This window comes from Felis catus, chromosome C1, assembly GCF_018350175.1.
Source record: "Felis catus isolate Fca126 chromosome C1, F.catus_Fca126_mat1.0, whole genome shotgun sequence".
NCBI lineage: Eukaryota > Metazoa > Chordata > Mammalia > Carnivora > Felidae > Felis > Felis catus.
Genome location: NC_058375.1, coordinates 106,466,008 through 106,485,164, shown reverse-complemented (window position 1 = coordinate 106,485,164; position 19,157 = coordinate 106,466,008). Strand labels below are relative to the sequence as shown.

Below are 19,157 nucleotides of genomic sequence, written 5' to 3'. Positions count from 1 at the left end.
GGGTGGGGTGAGCAGGGACCGGGACACCGGCCCAGGCTCCTCCTGCCTCCCCTCCCCACCCCCACTCCCCATACTAAGGCTCCCAGCCCGCCACGCTCTGCTCACTGGCCCGCGCGTCCCAGCCAAGCGAGAGTCCCCGCCGCGCCTCCAGCCAAGGTGAGTTCAGCCGGCTGCTCCCGAGCCCCTCCCGCCCCCCCCCCGCCCGGCCGCGACCCCGCGCGCGGGGAAGCCCCCCCATCGGCTGCCCCAGCGCCGGGGTCCGCTGGGCGTCCGCCGCTCCGCGCCCTGGGCCACACCCCGGCGAGACCGGCAGCGCCCCTGCCGCGATCCTCGAGGAGTGGAGGAGGGGCGCTCGTCCTCCGTACCGGACCTCCGTGTCCACGCCTGGGGTCTCTGCGCTCTCCTCCCTTTCCGTCGATCTCTCCTCACTCCCACTTTCCTGCTTTTCCACTCGTCACCCGAGCTATTCGCCCCGTCCTGGCCGGCATATGCGCTCGCTCTGGCTGCAGGCTGACCTCTGTCCAGATGTGTGCGGCCTCCTCCGAGCTGGACTGCCCGGCAGCCAGCAGATCCCTTCCTAAAGGGCACTGCTCAGTCCCTCGCCCTGATGTTTCAGGTTGGGCTTCCTGTTGTTTGTCTGCCAGACAGGAAAGGGGGAGGTCTATTTGTTTTCTTTATAAGCCTGGCTAGCGAGATTTGGGGGGGAGGGAATATATGAAGGGATTTCTCTACTCAAAGGATTCCCTTCTTGCGATCTTAATTACACAAGTGGAACTATAAAGAGGGGGAAGAGTAGGTTTGATGAAGGACCTCCCAACCCAGATTAATCTGGCCCAGTGCAAAGAGACAGATAGACCTGCCCTTGGTACCTGGTCACCACTTTAAGCTTGGCCAAAGGAATGTAGCTTCCTCCAGCCCTGGACGCTGCTAACTGTCCATCTAGACTCCAGCTAACTGAAACAGGGACTCTGGCGTGTCGGGTGGGGCTGGGGAGGAAAGTAGAGCGGCTACAAGCTGGGCAGAGCCCTTAGCCCAGACTCTGGAACACATTAAGCCTACACCCCCTTCCCTCCCCAGGGGAGCTGAGAGCATTGCACAGGGCGTGGTTAGCACAAAGGGCTCCCAGATCCCCTTAGTGCAGGCCGGTGACTCAGCTGTGAGACCATGTGGGTGTGGTCCGCGATGGTTCCAGATACTCTCTGCAGATGGCCGGACAGAACACTCCCTAAAGGAAAAGGGGAACTGTGCCATCTCAGAGGGCATTTTCCAAGAGGAAGTGAGTCACACCAGGACTGGCTGGCAATCTGAAGGAGAGGTTTCTTGACTGATCCGTGGGTGAGGGCAGCAATTAGACTGGCAGAGCCATGGTAAGACACAGCACTGTCGGATGATTGGCCCGCGTGCCTGCTGGCAGGTGGCCTAAGCTTCACTAGTGAGGTAGCTCTTCCCGTCAAGAGGTTTGCGGTAATTGCTGCAGATTTTTTTCCCCCTGCAGCTTGAGATTCAACCTGCAGTAGCGGATCTTTACATCCTGAACTTCAGGTGAGGCCAGGCTCACGGAAACACGCCGACGGACAGAGATCTTTGCCTCCAACATGTTTCGGCAGATTGAAAAAGATAATACCAGAGGCTGGGGCAGAAATGAGTTCATGTAACTCATTTGAAATGTCTTCATGCATTCTGCCCCTACAGATTCCTATCCCATTTGTATTTAATTGTCTCTCCTAAATGGTATATGCCTTCCTTGACAGCCAGAAGCTACTTTCTTCATCTGACCTATTATTTGGAGTTTATTTCAGGTCTTCAAATTTTCTTAAAGGTGCACTGGACATAAATAAAGTACACTGATTTCTAGGTGATGTTTTCCCCTGGTTTCTCTTGCAAACAATGTCAGATGGGCCCTCTTCCTCCCGTGCTTGGCCTCTAACCTTAGTCTCTTAAGCAGCCACCCCAGTGAGGTCAGGCCTTGGGCTGGGTGGAGCTGAAACTGGGTGACTTCCTGCTTTCCAATGACAGTTCCAAAAATGTGGCTTTTTAAGAGCACTACCCACTTGGTATGCCCTTGGACACAGTACAGTCTTTCAAAGTTGAGGGAAACAATGGAATCCTTTCAGGTTATGATGTATAAATTAGCACTCTGAGTGCAGGGAAAGCTGAAATGAAGTTTTAGCATCTTTCTTAAGCTTCTCATTTTCCTGGGGACTTAACGATTTAGGAATCTCGTATCAAAAGTAAAAAAAATGAACTCACTTATTTTTTTTAAACAATTTTCAACACTTCCTACCCTTTCACTAAATAACTACCACCCAACCCACCAATGGATTTGATAGTAGTTGTCACAATGGCTATTGTTTGCCAATTCATGCTGATTGTCTGACAATTCTTCAAAGAAACATGGTTGTACTCCACTGGGGTAGAGAAGGCTTCTGGGTTCTTTCTTCCTATTGCATTACATCTGGAATTTTCCCTCTGCTACCTCGTTTTTTTAGTGAGCAATTTTATGCTTGGGGAAAGGTGGGAGAGACAGCCTGGATCCAGATCCATTGCCTCAACTCATTTTTTCTGAACTCTCTTTAGGGATCAAATTTAGGAACACCTTCTGTGTTCAATTAAAAAAATTTCTTTTCTTTTCAAAATCTCCACAGCAAAAGAAAGGAAACCCTAAACACATTTTAAATAACAGATGTTTGTTTTTACTGACACCCTGCCAATTATTTTCTGGGTGGGCTGCAAGAAAACTAGGGTATGGACAAGACACAGAAGAGCAAAGTAAATCAGGCCTCTTGCTCTTTAGAGGTATCCTTTTTGAAATTACGGTCTGGATCTGGGCATGGATCCAGAGCAAACATTTGGGATTGCTCAGGAGCAGACACATTTCTAAGGAGGCTCCCTGCTACTCCCAGGAGAATCAAAATGTACATTGCTGTCAATTCCGTTCTTACCAATTCATTGAGCAGGCTGTGATGGCAGGTTGCTACCTACTGGGACCCTGATCAAGGAGCTCACAATCTAGTGGGAGAAGAAACAGAAACACAATTAACTAGACTTTTTAAATAGTATGCCATTAGCTGGTGAACTCCCCCAAAGGCAAGCACCATGGAGAGAGAGAGAGAGAGAGAGAGTGTGTGTGTGTGGGAATGCACCAGCCTAACACCAGACATGCACAGTAGGTGCTCATTTTAAGAGGACAAGAAATGGAAAGTTTAATTCCCATCACTGTGACTAAATCTGTGGAGTCCAGAATTCTTTTCTATAAAGAAAAGTACACTTGGGGCGCCTGGGTAACTCGGTTAACCCTCCGACTTCACCTCAGGTGAGATCATATCTCAGTTAGTGAGCTCCACCCCCACGTCTGGCTGTGTGCTGACAGCTCAGAGACTGGAGCTAACTTTGGATTCTGCATCTCCATCTCTCTCTGCCCCTCCCCCACTTGCCCTCTGTCTCTCTCAAAAATAAACATTAAAACAAATTAAAAAAAAAAAGAGAAAACCACACAGAGAAAGACTACAGAGTTCTGAGCCCCCATCTTACCAAGGCAAACAGGTAGGGAGGTTACACAGACATCAGAATAAAATGGTTCAATAAAAAATGAGAAAACCATGAGGTAGTTATAGCCTGTGGGGCTCACAGTGAGAAACAAAACACAAGAAAACAGCAGGAGTCAGAAGAGAAAGAAGTCCTGTTCAGGGTCTGGCCAGACCTGTTTAGCAGGACAGTTTTTCCCTGCACTCCTGGAATGCGATTCCCTCTGAACTCTACTGATGCATTCACAGGGCCCCTGGGCCCCTTCCCCAGCTCTTCCCAGCCTCACGTCCTTCTGCTGGGCTCTGAGCTACACAGTTTTCAGTCCAGACCTGAGTGGTCACACAGGTACTTCGGGCCCTGCCAAGGGGTTTGTCTGACTTATTCATTTAGCAGATGCTTATTTTGTGGTTCATAGACAGAAAAATTCACAGTTCTTGACGTAGAGGATCTTAAATCTGAGAGGCCAACAGGAAACCGATTAAAGGGTGTTTCAAATGCAGGAGTAGCTTGTCTCAGGCACAGAGAGGACACTGCCATCCTCTTGCCATCCTCTCGGCTGCAGGCCCAGGCCCCCATGAGAGCTTATCAAGCTCTTGCCCAGGAGTGGACCATGTCAGGCGGCTGGGAAGATCCAAGTGCCAGATTCAGGTCCCTGGGCTTGCGACTTTAGCAGCCAATGGTCAGCCCTACAGTCTGCCCCACCCAAGACCAGAGGGCTGCCAACTCCGTGGGAGAGCTCTGTGACTCCTCCACTGGCCAAGAGAACACTTCTAATCCTCACTGTCCCCGCTTTTCCTTCGTCTTACTTTAAAACCAGTGCACTGGCTCCTCCTTCAGAACAATAAGTTGCTCGTTGCCCTTTTCAGTGCTCTATGGGCACTGGTCCCCGATGAGACCACGGGCATCTCCTCTGGTGTCCAAAGTCAGTTATTTCACCTTCATGAACTTAGATTCCTGGCTAGTCACTGTTCTGCATTCTCATTTCAAAAGGTCTACCTGACAAATAGGGAGTCAGCTGGGTGCCTGCCATACTCACATACTCACGGCCCATGTGCTGAATAAAACAGCAAGTGGGCAAGGAGGGGTAGGACTGGAAGGACCCGGGGCAGGGGACTGGAAGGACCGGAGACCTGAGCGTTCACTCAGGGAAGACTGGCCTCATTTTCTTGAAGAAGATACTCTAGGGTGGCCAAGATTTCTTCCTGCTTACAACTTGTGTTTCTTACAAGTTCCTAAATCGGCCTGTTCCCCTATTATAGCGGTCCTTACTCTACTACTGCGTCCCCTTTCTTTGTCCTCTGGCTTTGCGGTGCACTTTCCTTCTGCTCTGTTCTGTGAAGAAGGTGAACAGGGTGTCTGGCAGCCAATGCAGTTTCTGGCATCTTTGGGAACTGGTTGTGAAATACCGTCCCGCTCTGAGCTTAGACACAGGTATTTTTACACCTCTGGTCTCCAACTTCTTTCCTGAGTTACTTCAGAACTAGGGTGGGTTCCCACGTCTTCCTCCCGTAGGTGGCTCATTGGTTCAGTTCTCTTACACTGCTGGACTTCCAGAACAATCCAGGCAAGGGCAACTCCATCTCAGCACTGTGGACTGCCCTCTGAAACCACAAGGGCTGTGTAGGAAGAGAGGGGAAAAGGGTGTGTCTCCCCTGGAATTCATCTCACAGCAAACGCTGAAGCATTAATTTGCTGATCTCTCCAAGAGAACTGCCTTTCAGATGAATCATCCCAGATCCTGGCGTATAGCATTCTCTAGAGTAGCACATTCTTTGGCATGCTGGTTCCTGCACTTTTCTGGGGATTAAGGGGGTAGAATTTACAATTCCCTAAGTATAATTACTCAATCCCTGGGGTCACCAACTAACTCCACCTTCTCTGTAAAAGGCAGCATTTAGGAATCTGTGTTGAACACAGATCTGTCAGCAGCAGGAACCAGACTGAAATCAGCAGACAAAGGTACTAGCCTCTCCTTCAGCCTGTGCTCAAAACCCATTCTTGTGAGGTGTTTTTGTTGTTTTGTTTTATTGTAAGTGGTATACTACAGTCTCTATTCAAGTTAACCTGTTATCTATCCACTAGTGATCTTAGGCGGTGTTAGCCAACAGTGCTCTGTTCTGGCCATAGCATTCCTTCCAATTAAGCCAAAACTCACCGAGTTCCTATTAAGTACCGGGTGTATGCCCCAGATCATTATACATGACTATAGTGATCTGATATGCTTCCCTTCCCTCCTTTCAAATACTTTCTGATGGAAAGCTCTTGCTCTCTGTCCTTCCTGCCAAAAACCAGGTCCCCAAAGGAGTCCTGACTCCTGTTACCTGTTCCTTTTCAAGAAACTAGATAATGAGCTTTGGGTAGCTTTGAGTAACAGCATTTTACTGCTGGAGATGCAAATGTCTACTGCAATCACAAGTTCACACCTTTAGTAAAAAATACACGCCCAGCAGACAAAATTCATTTGTAAACGGGTTGCTAAACCTAGACTTACACCGAACCAGGTTACCTACTTAACCTTGGAGGGTTGAAGTTTTCAGTATTAACCAGGCTTGACTGCGTGGGTGGTTGGTATCAGCCATGTCTAAGAGTCCCATCTGCCAGTGCCAAGAGAAAAGATGAAACACCTGCTCTTTCTGCAGATGCTTTGTCTGTTAAACAGAGGGACGTGGACCTTGCTTTTCCAAATGATCCAAATGATTAGAGTTTTTATTCCTCATTAGGTGATTTATGCAGAATTAGTGGGCAACTAGACAAATTCCTCATTCAGAGCACCAATACCTGAGGTACCTGCTTCCATCAGCAGGGGGGCCCACCTGGGGTGAACTGGGCCTCAGAGTCGTTGAACTTTAGAGCCGAAAAGGGTCTGATGGATGATCTACTACTCATCTTCCTTCTAGTTACCTACAGAAGACTGGCAGTACGTGTGGCTTAAAAGTTAATGTAAACTCTTTCTTTACATCTTTTAAAAGGTTTCAACAGACCTCATCAAAATGCCGTCTCAAATGGAACACGCCATGGAAACGATGATGTTCACGTTCCACAAGTTTGCTGGGGACAAAGGCTACCTAACAAAGGAGGACCTGAGAGTACTCATGGAAAAGGAGTTCCCTGGATTTTTGGAAGTAAGTGCTGAAAGGCTCAGAAAGAACCAGACACGAAAACCAGTGCTTCTAGCCCCTGGTTGCTTTTCCTTCCTCTTCCCATCCCTTCCCTGTGGAAGCCACTAGTAGAAAGGTGTCCTTGTTCATTCATTTATTAAACATTATTGAGTGCCTCCTGTTTGTAAGGTACTGTAGGGGAAACGGAAGGTAGAGAAGACGCAGTCCTTGCCCTCAAGGGGCTTACAATATGGAGCTGAAATAAAGCTGCACATGAATCGCCACAAGACAAGGTGGAGTCACCTGCATCCACTGAGACAGAGTCACCGAAGAAAGCCTCTTACCAGAGAGTCATCAGCTAGGAAATGGCCACCTCAGGTCATAAACCTGGCACTGGCATTGTCATATTCTGGTCATATCCACTCTGAGCAACTTTGCATCTCTTAAATCCCTTCAGATAAGGGCTTTTTAAAAATATTATTCCTACTCTATAAAGGAACAGTGTCAAGCATCTGCTGAATGAAAGCCAAGCATCACTCCAGAAATAACTGCTTTTCACATTGAAAATGCTATGAGATTTAAAAAAAAAAAAAGCTATGAGAACACAGGAGCGCAACTTGAGTTTGAAAGACCAACGGCTCCATCAAGACTGGAAGAGGAGTCTGCCATCAGCTCTGACACCTCACTCAGGACATTAGGCTGCAAGGCACAGTTGTCCTTTTACATCATAGACCCTCAAGACATGGTTGTTGCGTTTAACGGAAGGTGAAACATTACTTGACAAAATATGAGCATGAAATGCAAGTCCCTCTTTCCTTGCACTACTGTGCTTGGTGCAGAAAATGACTTCAGCCTCTAAAGGGTGAAGGGAGATGATGGTAAAAGGCTGGGTCCTGTCTCCTGTCATGTGCCTGGTGGATAGCACGTTAGTCAAGCCCCGACTCCTGGCTCAGTAAACAGGGTTTTACGGTACATTCTGATTTACATGTCGTCAATACCAGTTAAGTAAACAGGTATAAAGCCTAATGACAGTCTCACAGCTGCAGTTACCACAATGCCATCCCAGAAAGAGCTAGAATATGCTGTTGCTCTGCTTTTGCACACCCTCTGGTATAGCCCCAGACCAGAAGTCTGGCTCTGCCCTCACACTGGGCAGGCTACTTTAGCTTTCTGGGTCTCAGTTCCTGCCCCTGAAAAATGAGAGGGCTGAGCATGATTACCTCCATGCTTCCACTTTCTGTGATCCTTCCAGGCAAGCATAAAATGCAAGGACATGTGTTCATTATAAGCCTGCCCACCACACAAAGGCATTCCCCACGTATTAAACCCTTGTGCTTTCTTTGGTTTTTCTGGGTTTTTTTAAATGTTTATTTATTTTTGAGAGAGGGACAGAGCATGAGTCAGGGAGGGGCAGAGAGAGAGGGAGGCACAGGATCTGAAGCAGGCTCCAGGCTCTGAGCTGTCAGCACAGAACCCGACACAGGGCTTGAACTCCGAACCGTGAGATCATGACTTGAGCCAAAGTCAGATGCTCAACTGACTGAGCCACCTAGATGCCCCCTAAACCCTTGTTAATTGTGCTGTTGCATATGTTAGAAGCCAAGATGAATATCACATGAGACACAGACCCTTGCTCCCTAAAGGCTTTGTAGCAGAAGAAACATAAAGGGTGTGTATAGTACTGAGTACTGAACATGGTAGTGTAATTTATTCCAGGCACAGGTCATAATTCTGGGCACACCCACACTCGCTGAACTGACAAGAGTATTTTGTTTCTAAAGTTGACCCCTTGTGTCATCCAAATTTCACTCCTTCAGACCACAACCAGGAAGCTGGGAGTGAAGCCAGAATTAGCTGAAACCCACCCAAAGTGAAGACAGCCACACAGAGGGGGTTGTAAGTTGATGGCTTAGGAGGGAGTCTCGTCCACAAGTAGGAAACATGGTTGCTTTACTGTAGGGATTTCTGAGTGCAGGATGTACACATCCAGCATACCTGAGACACTGAGTGTGCGATTCCTCACTCATGTACGCAATCGACGGGATTACACAGACTTTCCCTGAACACTTGCACACTTCTAGGAGGCCATATTTCCCCCCCGGTTGATGGTCTGGACCCTGTGGGAGCAGCCACACTTTCCCACCTCACTAGGTAGGACAAGGAGTGATCTGAAACTTACTCCCTAAACTATCTTCTGAGATCTTTTTGTTTTTTTAATTTTTTAAATGTTTATTTATTTTTGAGAAAGCGACAGAATGTGAGTGAGTGAGGGACAGAGAAAGAGGGAAACACAGAATCCAAAGTAGGCTCCAGGCTCTGAGCTATCAGCACAGAGTCTGACGTGGGGCTCGAACTTACAAACTGCGAGATCATGACCCAAGCTGAAATTGGACACTCAACTGACTGAGCCACCCAAGTGCCCCCCCCCCCACACTTTTGGTAATTAAAAAAAAATTTTTTTTAATTTTTTCTTTTTTAATGTTTAGAGATTTTTCCTTAAGGAGTTTCCTTTTTCAAGGATTTGACCACGCCATCGGGAATAAACATGTGTTAAGAGAATGTAGGCTCACACTACAAAATGGGAAGTTTAGGGTGGTTCTTAGGCAGAATCCTGTGATACTGAAAATTGTGGAAACAGCTGAACTAGGAGCAGAGCAGTTCACAAGGTCATGCCAGGGTCACGGTGGCAAGCACAGTGGACTGAGAATTAAAAGGCTTGGGTTTAGCTTGTCTGACGTGAATCTCCTCTTTCTAGAAATAGGCAGTTCCTAAGATCCCTATAGTTCTACGAAATGATGCCACGGAAAACCTCTTTCTGAGCTTAAAATATGCATTTACTGAAATGCTCTCTCAAGGCAGAAAAACACATGTAGGGGACGTCCAAAGACCACTTACAACCTAAAACAAGAGTTCAGGTAATGGGAAGACTCTATTACTGGTTGTCAGGGGGACAAGCCAGAGAAGCTGGCCACTGCAGCCACTGACTGATAGTTCTTGCCTTTGTTCTTCTTTGCAGAATCAAAAAGACCCCCTGGCTGTGGACAAGATAATGAAGGACCTAGACCAGTGCCGGGACGGCAGAGTGGGTTTCCAGAGCTTCTTTTCGCTGATCGCTGGGCTCACCATCGCATGCAATGACTATTTTGTAGTTCACATGAAGCAGAAAGGAAAGAAGTAGGCAGCTCTGAGCCACACTCCCACCCAGAGAGTTCTCCTGAGGGCCTCTCAAGGAGTCTGCCCCGCAGCTCCCCCCCTCCACCCAGTATAAAGGATTCCATGAGCAGATTGGGACCCTCAGAAAATGTATACATAAAATGCAACCCCCATTTGAGAAGCAGAGAAAGTAAAGTCAGTGAAAGCCAGATAAGCTTTTGATTTTTATATTGCCTGCATCCTCTTGCCCTCAATAAACAAATTCTTTTTTTAGTTCCTCAGTTGGGACAAATGTTTGTTTCTCCTTCAGAAATGCTGGGTCCCCACTTTATTCACAAGAAGTCTGCATGCCCACGGGCAGAGGGCACACCATAGAGCCAGCAGGGTAGGAAAGCCCTCTCCACTGAGGCCTGGGGTCTGACTTCTCTGATCCATCTGCCCTTGTAGTTATGACCTACCAGCACTTCCAGAAAATACCCTGATTTCATAATTATGGAGCCCAGTCTTGTCTAGTTAAGTCAGAGCCTTCCCAACAAGTACCTGGAACACCTGAGATGTCAGAGTCCAGTTTTCTGACAAAGTTTCAGCAAATTCTCAGGTAGAAATAAGTCCATAAGACAAGATCAAGACACAGAGTGTGATGCTTCAGTAACAGCTCATTAACATACACTGAGTTGTCACGAGAGGTCATGATTATATTGAGATGGCAGGAAACAGGCCAGCGAAACTTACACAGTGGGGCGGTCCTTTCCTATTGAAAATGAAGTGCCAGGGGCGCCTGGGTGGCTCAGTCGGTTAAGCATCCGACTTCGGCTCAGGTCATGATCTCGCGATCTGTGGGTTCGAGCCCCGCGTCAGGCTCTGTGCTGACAGCTCAGAGCCTGGAGCCTGTTTCAGATTCTGTGTCTCCCTCTTTCTCTGACCCTACCCTGTTCATGCTCTCTCTCTCTGTCTGTCTCAAAAATAAATAAATGTTAAAAAAAAGAAAAAGAAAATGAAGTGCCAGTACTGAGGTCTTAAGAGCCAGCAAAATATTTCCCCCAGCCCTGTCTGTCCCTATTTCAAGCTCTAGCATATGTGCAGTACATGCTGTATGCTTAATAATAACACAATATTCTGTTTTATGGAGGGATGATGTAGGAATTGGCACATGAAATTGTTCCAATTAAACAGGTCAGTGAAGATGGAAACCTTTGTTTTTATGATTGGACATATCAGCATAATTCTCGGGAAAAGTTCAGTAGAAGGAAAAGCATGCAAAAGGGAACAGGGTAGTCCAAAACTAGCTTTGGGAAAAAGAAATCTGTAATAAAATCAAGGTCAAAGATAAAATTCCAACCATTTTATTTTGTCTCAGGCATCACATGAACAAGGTAAGACAACTTGCAGCTTTGCAGCTATGGGATTCCATCTGGTTTACAAAGAGAGATTTATTACAAGATGTTAAATGGAGGAGGGGAGTTGGCAATTGAAGAAACTGACCCCAGGAAGTCATCCTGTCACAGAACTCGGCCCCCAAGGGGGCTGTTGAACTGGGAAGCCCTGGCTACAACTGGCAGGTCCAGAACCACACAACCCAGACACCCATTCCCCTGCCTCTTTCCACACAGCACTTGGCTCCACATCCAAGGCTCAAAGAAGAGCATCTGGTTAGCAGAACCGCAACCCTATCAGAGCCCTAGCTTCAAGGGAGCCTTGAACGTTAGCAGTTGGACGATCTACGTCTGCCACACTGGTGATTCTTAATTCTAAGGGAAGTCTTCCAACCTGTAGGTTAAAGAAACCATGGCTCTCCAGAAAGGAGGCTCTAAAAGATAAACTCTGACACGTACAGGGAACAGAGAAGAAACTGACCCATCACAGTCAAGCAAACCATCTCTTTGTCTACAGGAACGTGTATCAGCCTGGATTTACCTGTTAGTGTACACCACCGGCCTCCTGGGGCAAATGTGTTTACTGGGGAATGATAAAATTGGAGTTCAGGGCGCCTGGGTGGCTCAGTCAGTTAAGTGTTCAAATCTTGATTTCGGTTCAGGTCATAACCTCAACCCAAATGATCTCATGATCTCACTTCGTGAGATGGAACCCCAGGTCGGGCTCTGCACCGACCGTGTGGAGCCTGCTTAGGATTCTCTCTCTTTCTCTCTGCTCCTCCCCTGCTAGTGCACATGTGTGAAATAAATAATAAAAGAAATTGGTGTTCAATTCACAAATGGGCAAGTGAAACTGTAACACAGAGATACTACTGTGGGCTCAGATGTCCCCAAATCCACAGCAAGCTTTCACACTCTAAACCTCTTTAGCCCAGGAGAGAGGGTTCTGGGGGATAGGGGAGAGGAAGTATCCACTCATGTTCATAGTGGGTATGGAGATTCCAAAGAAACTCTCAAGCAATGTGTTATTCCCAGGAGATGACCCCAGACTCTCTGGCATTTTGAAAAGTACCAAGTTCAGCATATGTGTGTACATGTTGGAGCTGGTAGGGGAAGGGGAGAGTAACACACTGCCATTATGTTAGCCCCATTGCTCAAAACATATAGTTTTGAGCTAGTATAAGGAAAATAAAAACAACATTTATAGTTCAAAACCCTACAGGACTCTCCATGCCAACATAAACACACGGATCCCACAATCTGACCTACTGAAACAGCCGTCTAGGCTTCAAGAGCCGCAGCCTAATGACTCCCAGAGGGCAAAGCTGCGATTATGCCAACAGCCATCAAGAGGAACCTCTGGAAAATTCCACTCATTCTGCTACACAGCTGAGTTGTAAAAACAGATCCTGCCCCTCTCCACACCTAGTCATGAAGAAAGAATGGGTGACAGTGTGGAAAGTCAGTTTCCAGCATGCTGCAGAGCTGACCCTGAAACATAGCTCACTTTCTTGTACCCCATGCCCCTCTCCAAGCCCCCTGAACATGAACCTGTGATTTAATACTTTTCCAGCCAAGCCATCTCCATGGGAGACCAAGGGCAAGTATATAAACCTCTCTCTCAACGTGACCAACTTGAAAGTGACTGTTCAAGTATATTCCCCAGCTCTTAACCCCAGACGGATACTTGTGAAGAAAAATTCATTCTTTTGGCAGATATTTACGAAGGCTATCTATGTGAATGACAGTGAGCAAAGTTTTGTGTTGGATACACAGACGCCCACAGTGCCTGTTCAAGATTACAATCTGTTGAAAGATAATGACAAAGCAGACAAAAAATTAAGTAACAACACAACAGATCATCAGCAACAGTGAGATGTGACAGGCACCCATGGTCACTGTTGACAGGAATGTAATTTACACAGTCTTTGTGGGAGGCAAAATTTGGCAATGTGTACCAGCATCCTTTAATGTGTTTTCTTTGACCCAATGTCTCTATTCCCAGGAGAATTTATCTTAACAAAGTAGCAAAAGATCGCTACAAAGATTCATACACAAAGATATTTGATGCAGCAATCCTTAGAATAGCTAAAATCTAAATACAACTTCAAGGTCCAATAAGTTAAGTATAAATGTATCTGGGATGCTATATAACTCATGAAAACCATGACTTTGAAAAATATTAAATAGATGGGGAAATGTCTATGTAAAGTAAAGCAGGTTGCAAAATTGGTGTATAATGTGATTCCTTTCTTTTTAAAATATGTGTGTCTACCCACAGGCCAAAGACTAAAGGAAATATGCCCAGCTGTATTTTAGTGTCTAAGGTAGGAGTTACTGTTGGGGAAACTTGTCTCCAGGAAGAAGTTTATGAGATTATTTTAATCCCCCCCCCCTTTTTTTTTAAAGTAGGCTTCATGCCCAGCAAAGAACCCAGTGCAGGGTTCAAACTCACAACCCTGAAATTAAGACCTGAGCCAAATCCAACTCTTGTTTTTGGCTCAGGTCATGATGTCAAGGTTCATGACTTCGAGCCCCATGTCTGGCTCTGCTTAACCGACTGAACCACCCAGGAGCCCCTGTATGAGATACTTCTTAAGCGTTATCTTACTTAGCTCTCACAATAAACTTGTTAAGTTTTATAACATACATTTTTTTTTACAAAGGGCAAAACCAAGACACTAGTAACTACCCCAAAGCACCATAGAAAGTGACAATGTCAAAATGTGCTCAGATGTTGTTTTTCTTTCTATTGTGCAACTGTCTCAGAATGCTGTCTGCGTAAATTAAGTATCAAGTAAGTTATACTATCAAAAGAGTAAGTGATCATCATTATGCGCGGGGCAAGACTAGGCAGAGAAGATTACAGGTAAGAGGTAGGATGCTGTCTGGTCTTTGAAGATTAGAAAAAAAATCAGATAACAGTTAACATTCATTGAGCTCTTACTATGCTCTAGTGCCATACAAGTACTAACTCCTTCATTCCTCCCAACAACCAGTGCTGTTACCGTTCCTACCTTGCAGGTGATTTGACCTGCAAGCTAATGACCTGGAGCTAATAAGTGGTGGAGGCAGAATCTGAACCTAGACCATCAACAGTTTTAGCCACTCTTCCCTGCTACCTCCCTGGACATAGTAATGATGGCATAAAGGAATGCCCAGGACACAGAGTTCCCGGGAGGTTAGAATGGAGTATATTCATGTGAGAAATTACATGTGGATGAGATAGAAAAGGTAGGTGATAAATGAATGACAACTGGGAAATAGTAAATGATATGTGAAATGTGGTGAGTAAGGTCACTGGATTAAAAACTCTACAAATCTAAGGTTTGGATTATCTCTATTCCTTTGGGAGACAGAAATAACCCCCTTGTCTAATAGGGGGTGATTGACAATAAATATGTTCTTGTGAATGTTCTTCCCACTTTCCTCCAGCACTCACATTCCAATCACATTCCAGCTTACAAAAGATAAATAAGGGTAGGGACTTATATTTATCTTTCTAAGAAACAATGAAAACAAAGAAGAAAGGAAAAAAAAAAACCAGACCTCTGGCAAGTCAGGTCAAAATGAAGAGAGGGAGAAAATCAAGATAGGGCCACAAGATCTGGGTGAGGAAGATGCCTTCATGGAACACTAATTCTTGTTTCCTATCAAGATTCCCACTTAGCTGAAAAACGATATGTTCACTCTGACTATAGCTACCCTATATATTTTTTATGCATGAAAGTGGGCAAAGTCTGGAAGGAGTTATGTAAAAGTAAAAATGGTGATGTCACTGGGGCACCTGGGTGGCTATCCAACTCTTGATTTCAGCTCAGGTCATGATCCCAGGGTCATGGGATCGAGCCCTGCATTGGGCTCTGTGCTGAGCTTGGAGCCTGCTTGGGATTCATTCTCTCTCTCTCTCTCTCTCTAATAAATAAACAAATAAAAATGTTTAAATGGTGATGTCATTAACATTTTCTTTAATATTGTTATGCATCCTTCCTTTAAATAAGATTGACCAAAGGAGGAAAAATCATTTCAGCTAGCTCTCTGGACCACAGAACTTGTACTGTTGAATCTAAAAATCTTATCTGTCATGTTTCCTGAGCAGCTAATCAATGATCAGCCCTGCACTGAGGCTTCCTCCTGCAAAGGTTCAACCTATTCATTTCAACCTCTTCTAGGCACATCCATCAAGGCTCTGAAGAGCATTAACAGTATATAGGCTCAAGCCAGTTTTTATACAAGGAGCAGGATTCAGCTTGGGTCTCTGTAGGGAAGACTCTGTTCTGTCCTACCCCCAATCTGGGTGAGTCAGCACTCAGAGCCAGGTTTCTTGGCCTTCTTACAAATTTTTCAACTTATGAGGTAGGTACTGTTACTGTTCCCACTTTACAGGTGATTTCCTGTAATGAAATTTCCTTTCCACGATGTGATTTAAAAGCACCAAGGAAGTAGCAAACAACTTAGAAAATGTGGTCGCTGGTCTGCACAGGGTTTACGGTCAGGTGGAACAAGAGCTACACATATCAACAGTGCGTGGGTGACAATGTGAGGCAAAGACACAGCCTGAGTGATGAGTGGTAAATGCCGCCATTAGCACCGAGTTGGGGGTTTCATGGAGAGAGGATCCAGGAGAAAAGAACAGACAGGAAGATCCACTTTGCGCACGGCAGGGTGGGAAGAGCAGAGAGGAACAGAAAACATGGAAAAGGCAAGAAAGAGCAGAGAGGCCTGGCCTGGCTGGGATGGGCGTGCTATCAGATGCAGGAAGAGAAGGACCTTGTCATTCCTGGAGGGGTGGGGGAGGGAGGAGAAGCAGGTAGGTTTGAGCAAGGGAGGGACATTTCAGCACAATTAATCTGACACACTATGACACTATGAGACACTGGAGAGATGCCGACCAATGAAGAGCCTGCTGCTTCCCTGGGCAATAGTGACAAACAACCCACCTCAATATGCTGGTCTGCAAAATTCACAAGATACACGTTAAAGCAAAAAATAAAGCTCAGGACAGTGTGTGTCTCTCTGTCTGTATGTCCATTAAGCCACCATTTGGGGGGTGCCTGGGTGGCTCAGTCGGTTGGGCGTCTGACTTCGGCTCGGGTCATGATCTCACAGTCCGTGAGTTTGAGCCCCACGTCGGGCTCTGTGCTGACAGCTCAGAGCCTGGAGCCTGCTTCGGAATCTGTGTCTCCCTCTCTCTCTGCCCCTCCCCCATTCATGCTCTGTCTCTCTCTGTCTCAAAAATAAATAAACATTAAAAAAAAATTTTTTTAAAAAGCCACCATTTGGGGGGAAATGATAATGGAGAATACATGTCCATAATTAAACAAGAAACTGATAAAACGGGATGCTTCCAAGAAAAAACAGGATAGCAGGGGAACAGGAAGTAGGAAGGAGAATATTTATGTGTCCTTCCATATCATTAGAATTTGAATCCATAATACAAAAAATTTAATAAAATTTTACTTTAAAAATTAATTGGTTGTGGGGCACCTGTGTGGCTCAGTCAGTTAAGCATCTGACTCTTGATTTCAACTCAGGTCATGATCTCACTGTTCGTGGATTTAAGCCCCACATTGGGCTCTGTGCTGACAACACAGAGCCTGCTTGGGATTCTCCCTCTCTCTCTGCCTCTCCCCCCGCTTGCATGTGTGTGTGTGTGTGTGTGTGCGCGCGCGTGTGCGCGCGCGCGCGCGCGCACACGCACACACTCGCTCTCTCTCAAAATAAAGAAAAAATACCTTTATAAAAAATAATTCATTGCTTTTTAAATGTTCTTGAAACTATCCTGACTTTAGTAAATATGTATTGTTTTAATAATTACATCACAATGTTGTGGGCTTTTTTTTTAAGGATTTTAAGTGCACATCATAATAACCCAAGTTAAGAGAAGCTGAGAGGGGCGCCTGGGTGGCGCAGTCGGTTAAGCGTCCGACTTCAGCCAGGTCACGATCTCGCGGTCCGGGAGTTCGAGCCCCGCGTCGGCTCTGGGCTGATGGCTCGGAGCCTGGAGCCTGTTTCCGATTCTGTGTCTCCCTCTCTCTCTGCCCCTCCCCCGTTCATGCTCTGTCTCTCTCTGTCCCCCCAAAAAAATAAATAAACGTTGAAAAAAAAATTAAAAAAAAAAAAAGAGAAGCTGAGATCTGGGGGCACCTGGGTTGCTCAGTTGGTTGAGCGTCCGATTTCAGCTCAGATCATGATCTCACAGTCTGTGAGTTCGAGCCCCGCGTCAGGCTCTGTGCTGACAGCTTGGAGCCTGGAGCCTGCTTCCGATTCTGTGTCTCCCTGTCTCTCTGCCCCTCCCTCAGCCCCTCCCTCACTCATGCTCTGTCTCTCTCTCTCTCTCTCTCTCTCTGTCAAAAATAAATAAACATTAAAAAAAAGAGAGAGAGAAGCTGAGATCTGGACCAGAGTACAAGAGATGGGAAGGTAAGAATAGGATGGAACAAAATACCGAACTCCAGGTCCCTAAGCTGTGTTTCTCACACTGCGTCTTTGGGGGCTAGGGTGAGGGGCAGTGACAGACTACTCAAGTTACAGCATAAGCAGGGAACACCCACTTTACTTGATGCTGTCCTTTCAAACAGTTTTATGTTAAAATAAACAGATCTCCAGTATAAAACATAAGACCTCAAAGAAAATTCTCTCCTACAGGGTATTAGTTTTGGCTGAACTTTTCAGACACCTCCTCCCCCACATGTACACACATGCACACACACACACACACATACGTGTTCACTTTCTTCTGCCGGGAGCCATTCTTTAGGGGACCTGGTTGAGAAGCCTGCATTAGGCAGTGAGGCTCACCCCATGCCATGCCAACAACCCCATGTGGCAAGTGCCCAGAGTCCTCATGCTCTGCCCTTGGACTCCCACCATTTACCACACCCTCTGGGCTCTCACTCTCAGAGCTGCCCCCATTCAGCCAGCATCTAATCACACTTTAATTTATGGCCCTATTTCCCCTTAGGGCCTGAAGCACACCCACAGTTTACCTGTAACAATCCCGACTTCTCTCCTTAATACAGATTCTCTCTAATCTATGATTTCTCAGACCACCCTGAGAAATCTAGAACCTTCTACACTCCTGCAGCCTTCTGAGGAGCAGCACTGCTACCGGGCATTCTCAGGTCACAAAAAGAAGGGCCAGGACACAAAAACAGAAATGTAACAGGACTTGGGGTGCCTGCCTGGCTCAGTCGGTAGAACATGAGACTCTTGATCTCAGGGTTGTGAGTTAGAGCCCCAGGCTGGGTGTGGAGATTACTTAAATAAGTAAACTTATAAAAAAAAAAAAAAAAAAGTAACAGGACTCAAACTGATTAAAAATGGATGAAAAATAGAAGTATTAGATGCACCTTCAAAATCTATGCAAAATCATCAAAATCTAGCCTCTAGGGCTGGGGGCTAGGACTTCCAAAAGACTGCCTGTGATGAATCATTATATACAAGGATTTGTCTAAACCAGACCCGAGGTGGACCTGACGTTAGCCCATAGACTTTGCACATTCCCGCAGGGAGGGGCCGGCAACACTGTGGGTTAGGTGTGTGACCCTGGCCACGCCTGTGGCCTTGACTTATACTCCATGGACCAGGTCTTGACTCCTTATCCCTACTCCTCTGGTCTCCGACTCCCAGTCTGGTCCTGCTGCTGCCTTCTCTGCATTGAATGCTATCACAGTCGGACAGGAGGAGGGAGAGCCAATGGAGCCACCTGAGTGGACAGAACACTGACAGGTCCACAGACAGCATCCGGGGAGTCTACAAGCAGGGCCTGCTGAGCACCAGGATGAGGACGCTAGGAGGTAATTGATACGGTAGGGGACGGGGGGGGGGGGGGGGGGGGGGAATTAAGCAGACCCATGCTCCAATCCTGCTGGTTACTGACAACTTCACCATACACTGATAACAACTACTGCCCATTATCCAATGCCCTGCATTCCTGCTGAGCTCTTAATAGGCTTTATCTCATTCAACCCTCACAAAGACTCTGAGTTGAGTATTGTCAGTGTCT

General features: G+C 46.4%; 1 protein-coding gene across 1 annotated transcript; it reads left to right on the top strand.

Moving 5' to 3' along the window:
* S100A10 (S100 calcium binding protein A10) lies at window positions 1-10,057 on the top strand. Its single transcript, XM_023259176.2, has 3 exons — window positions 1-156; window positions 6,495-6,647; window positions 9,640-10,057. Exons 2-3 carry the CDS (start codon window positions 6,516-6,518, stop codon window positions 9,799-9,801), a joined length of 294 nt encoding a protein of 97 aa, XP_023114944.1. The 5' UTR covers window positions 1-156; window positions 6,495-6,515; the 3' UTR covers window positions 9,802-10,057.
* Window positions 10,058-19,157: the final 9,100 nt, after the last annotated feature.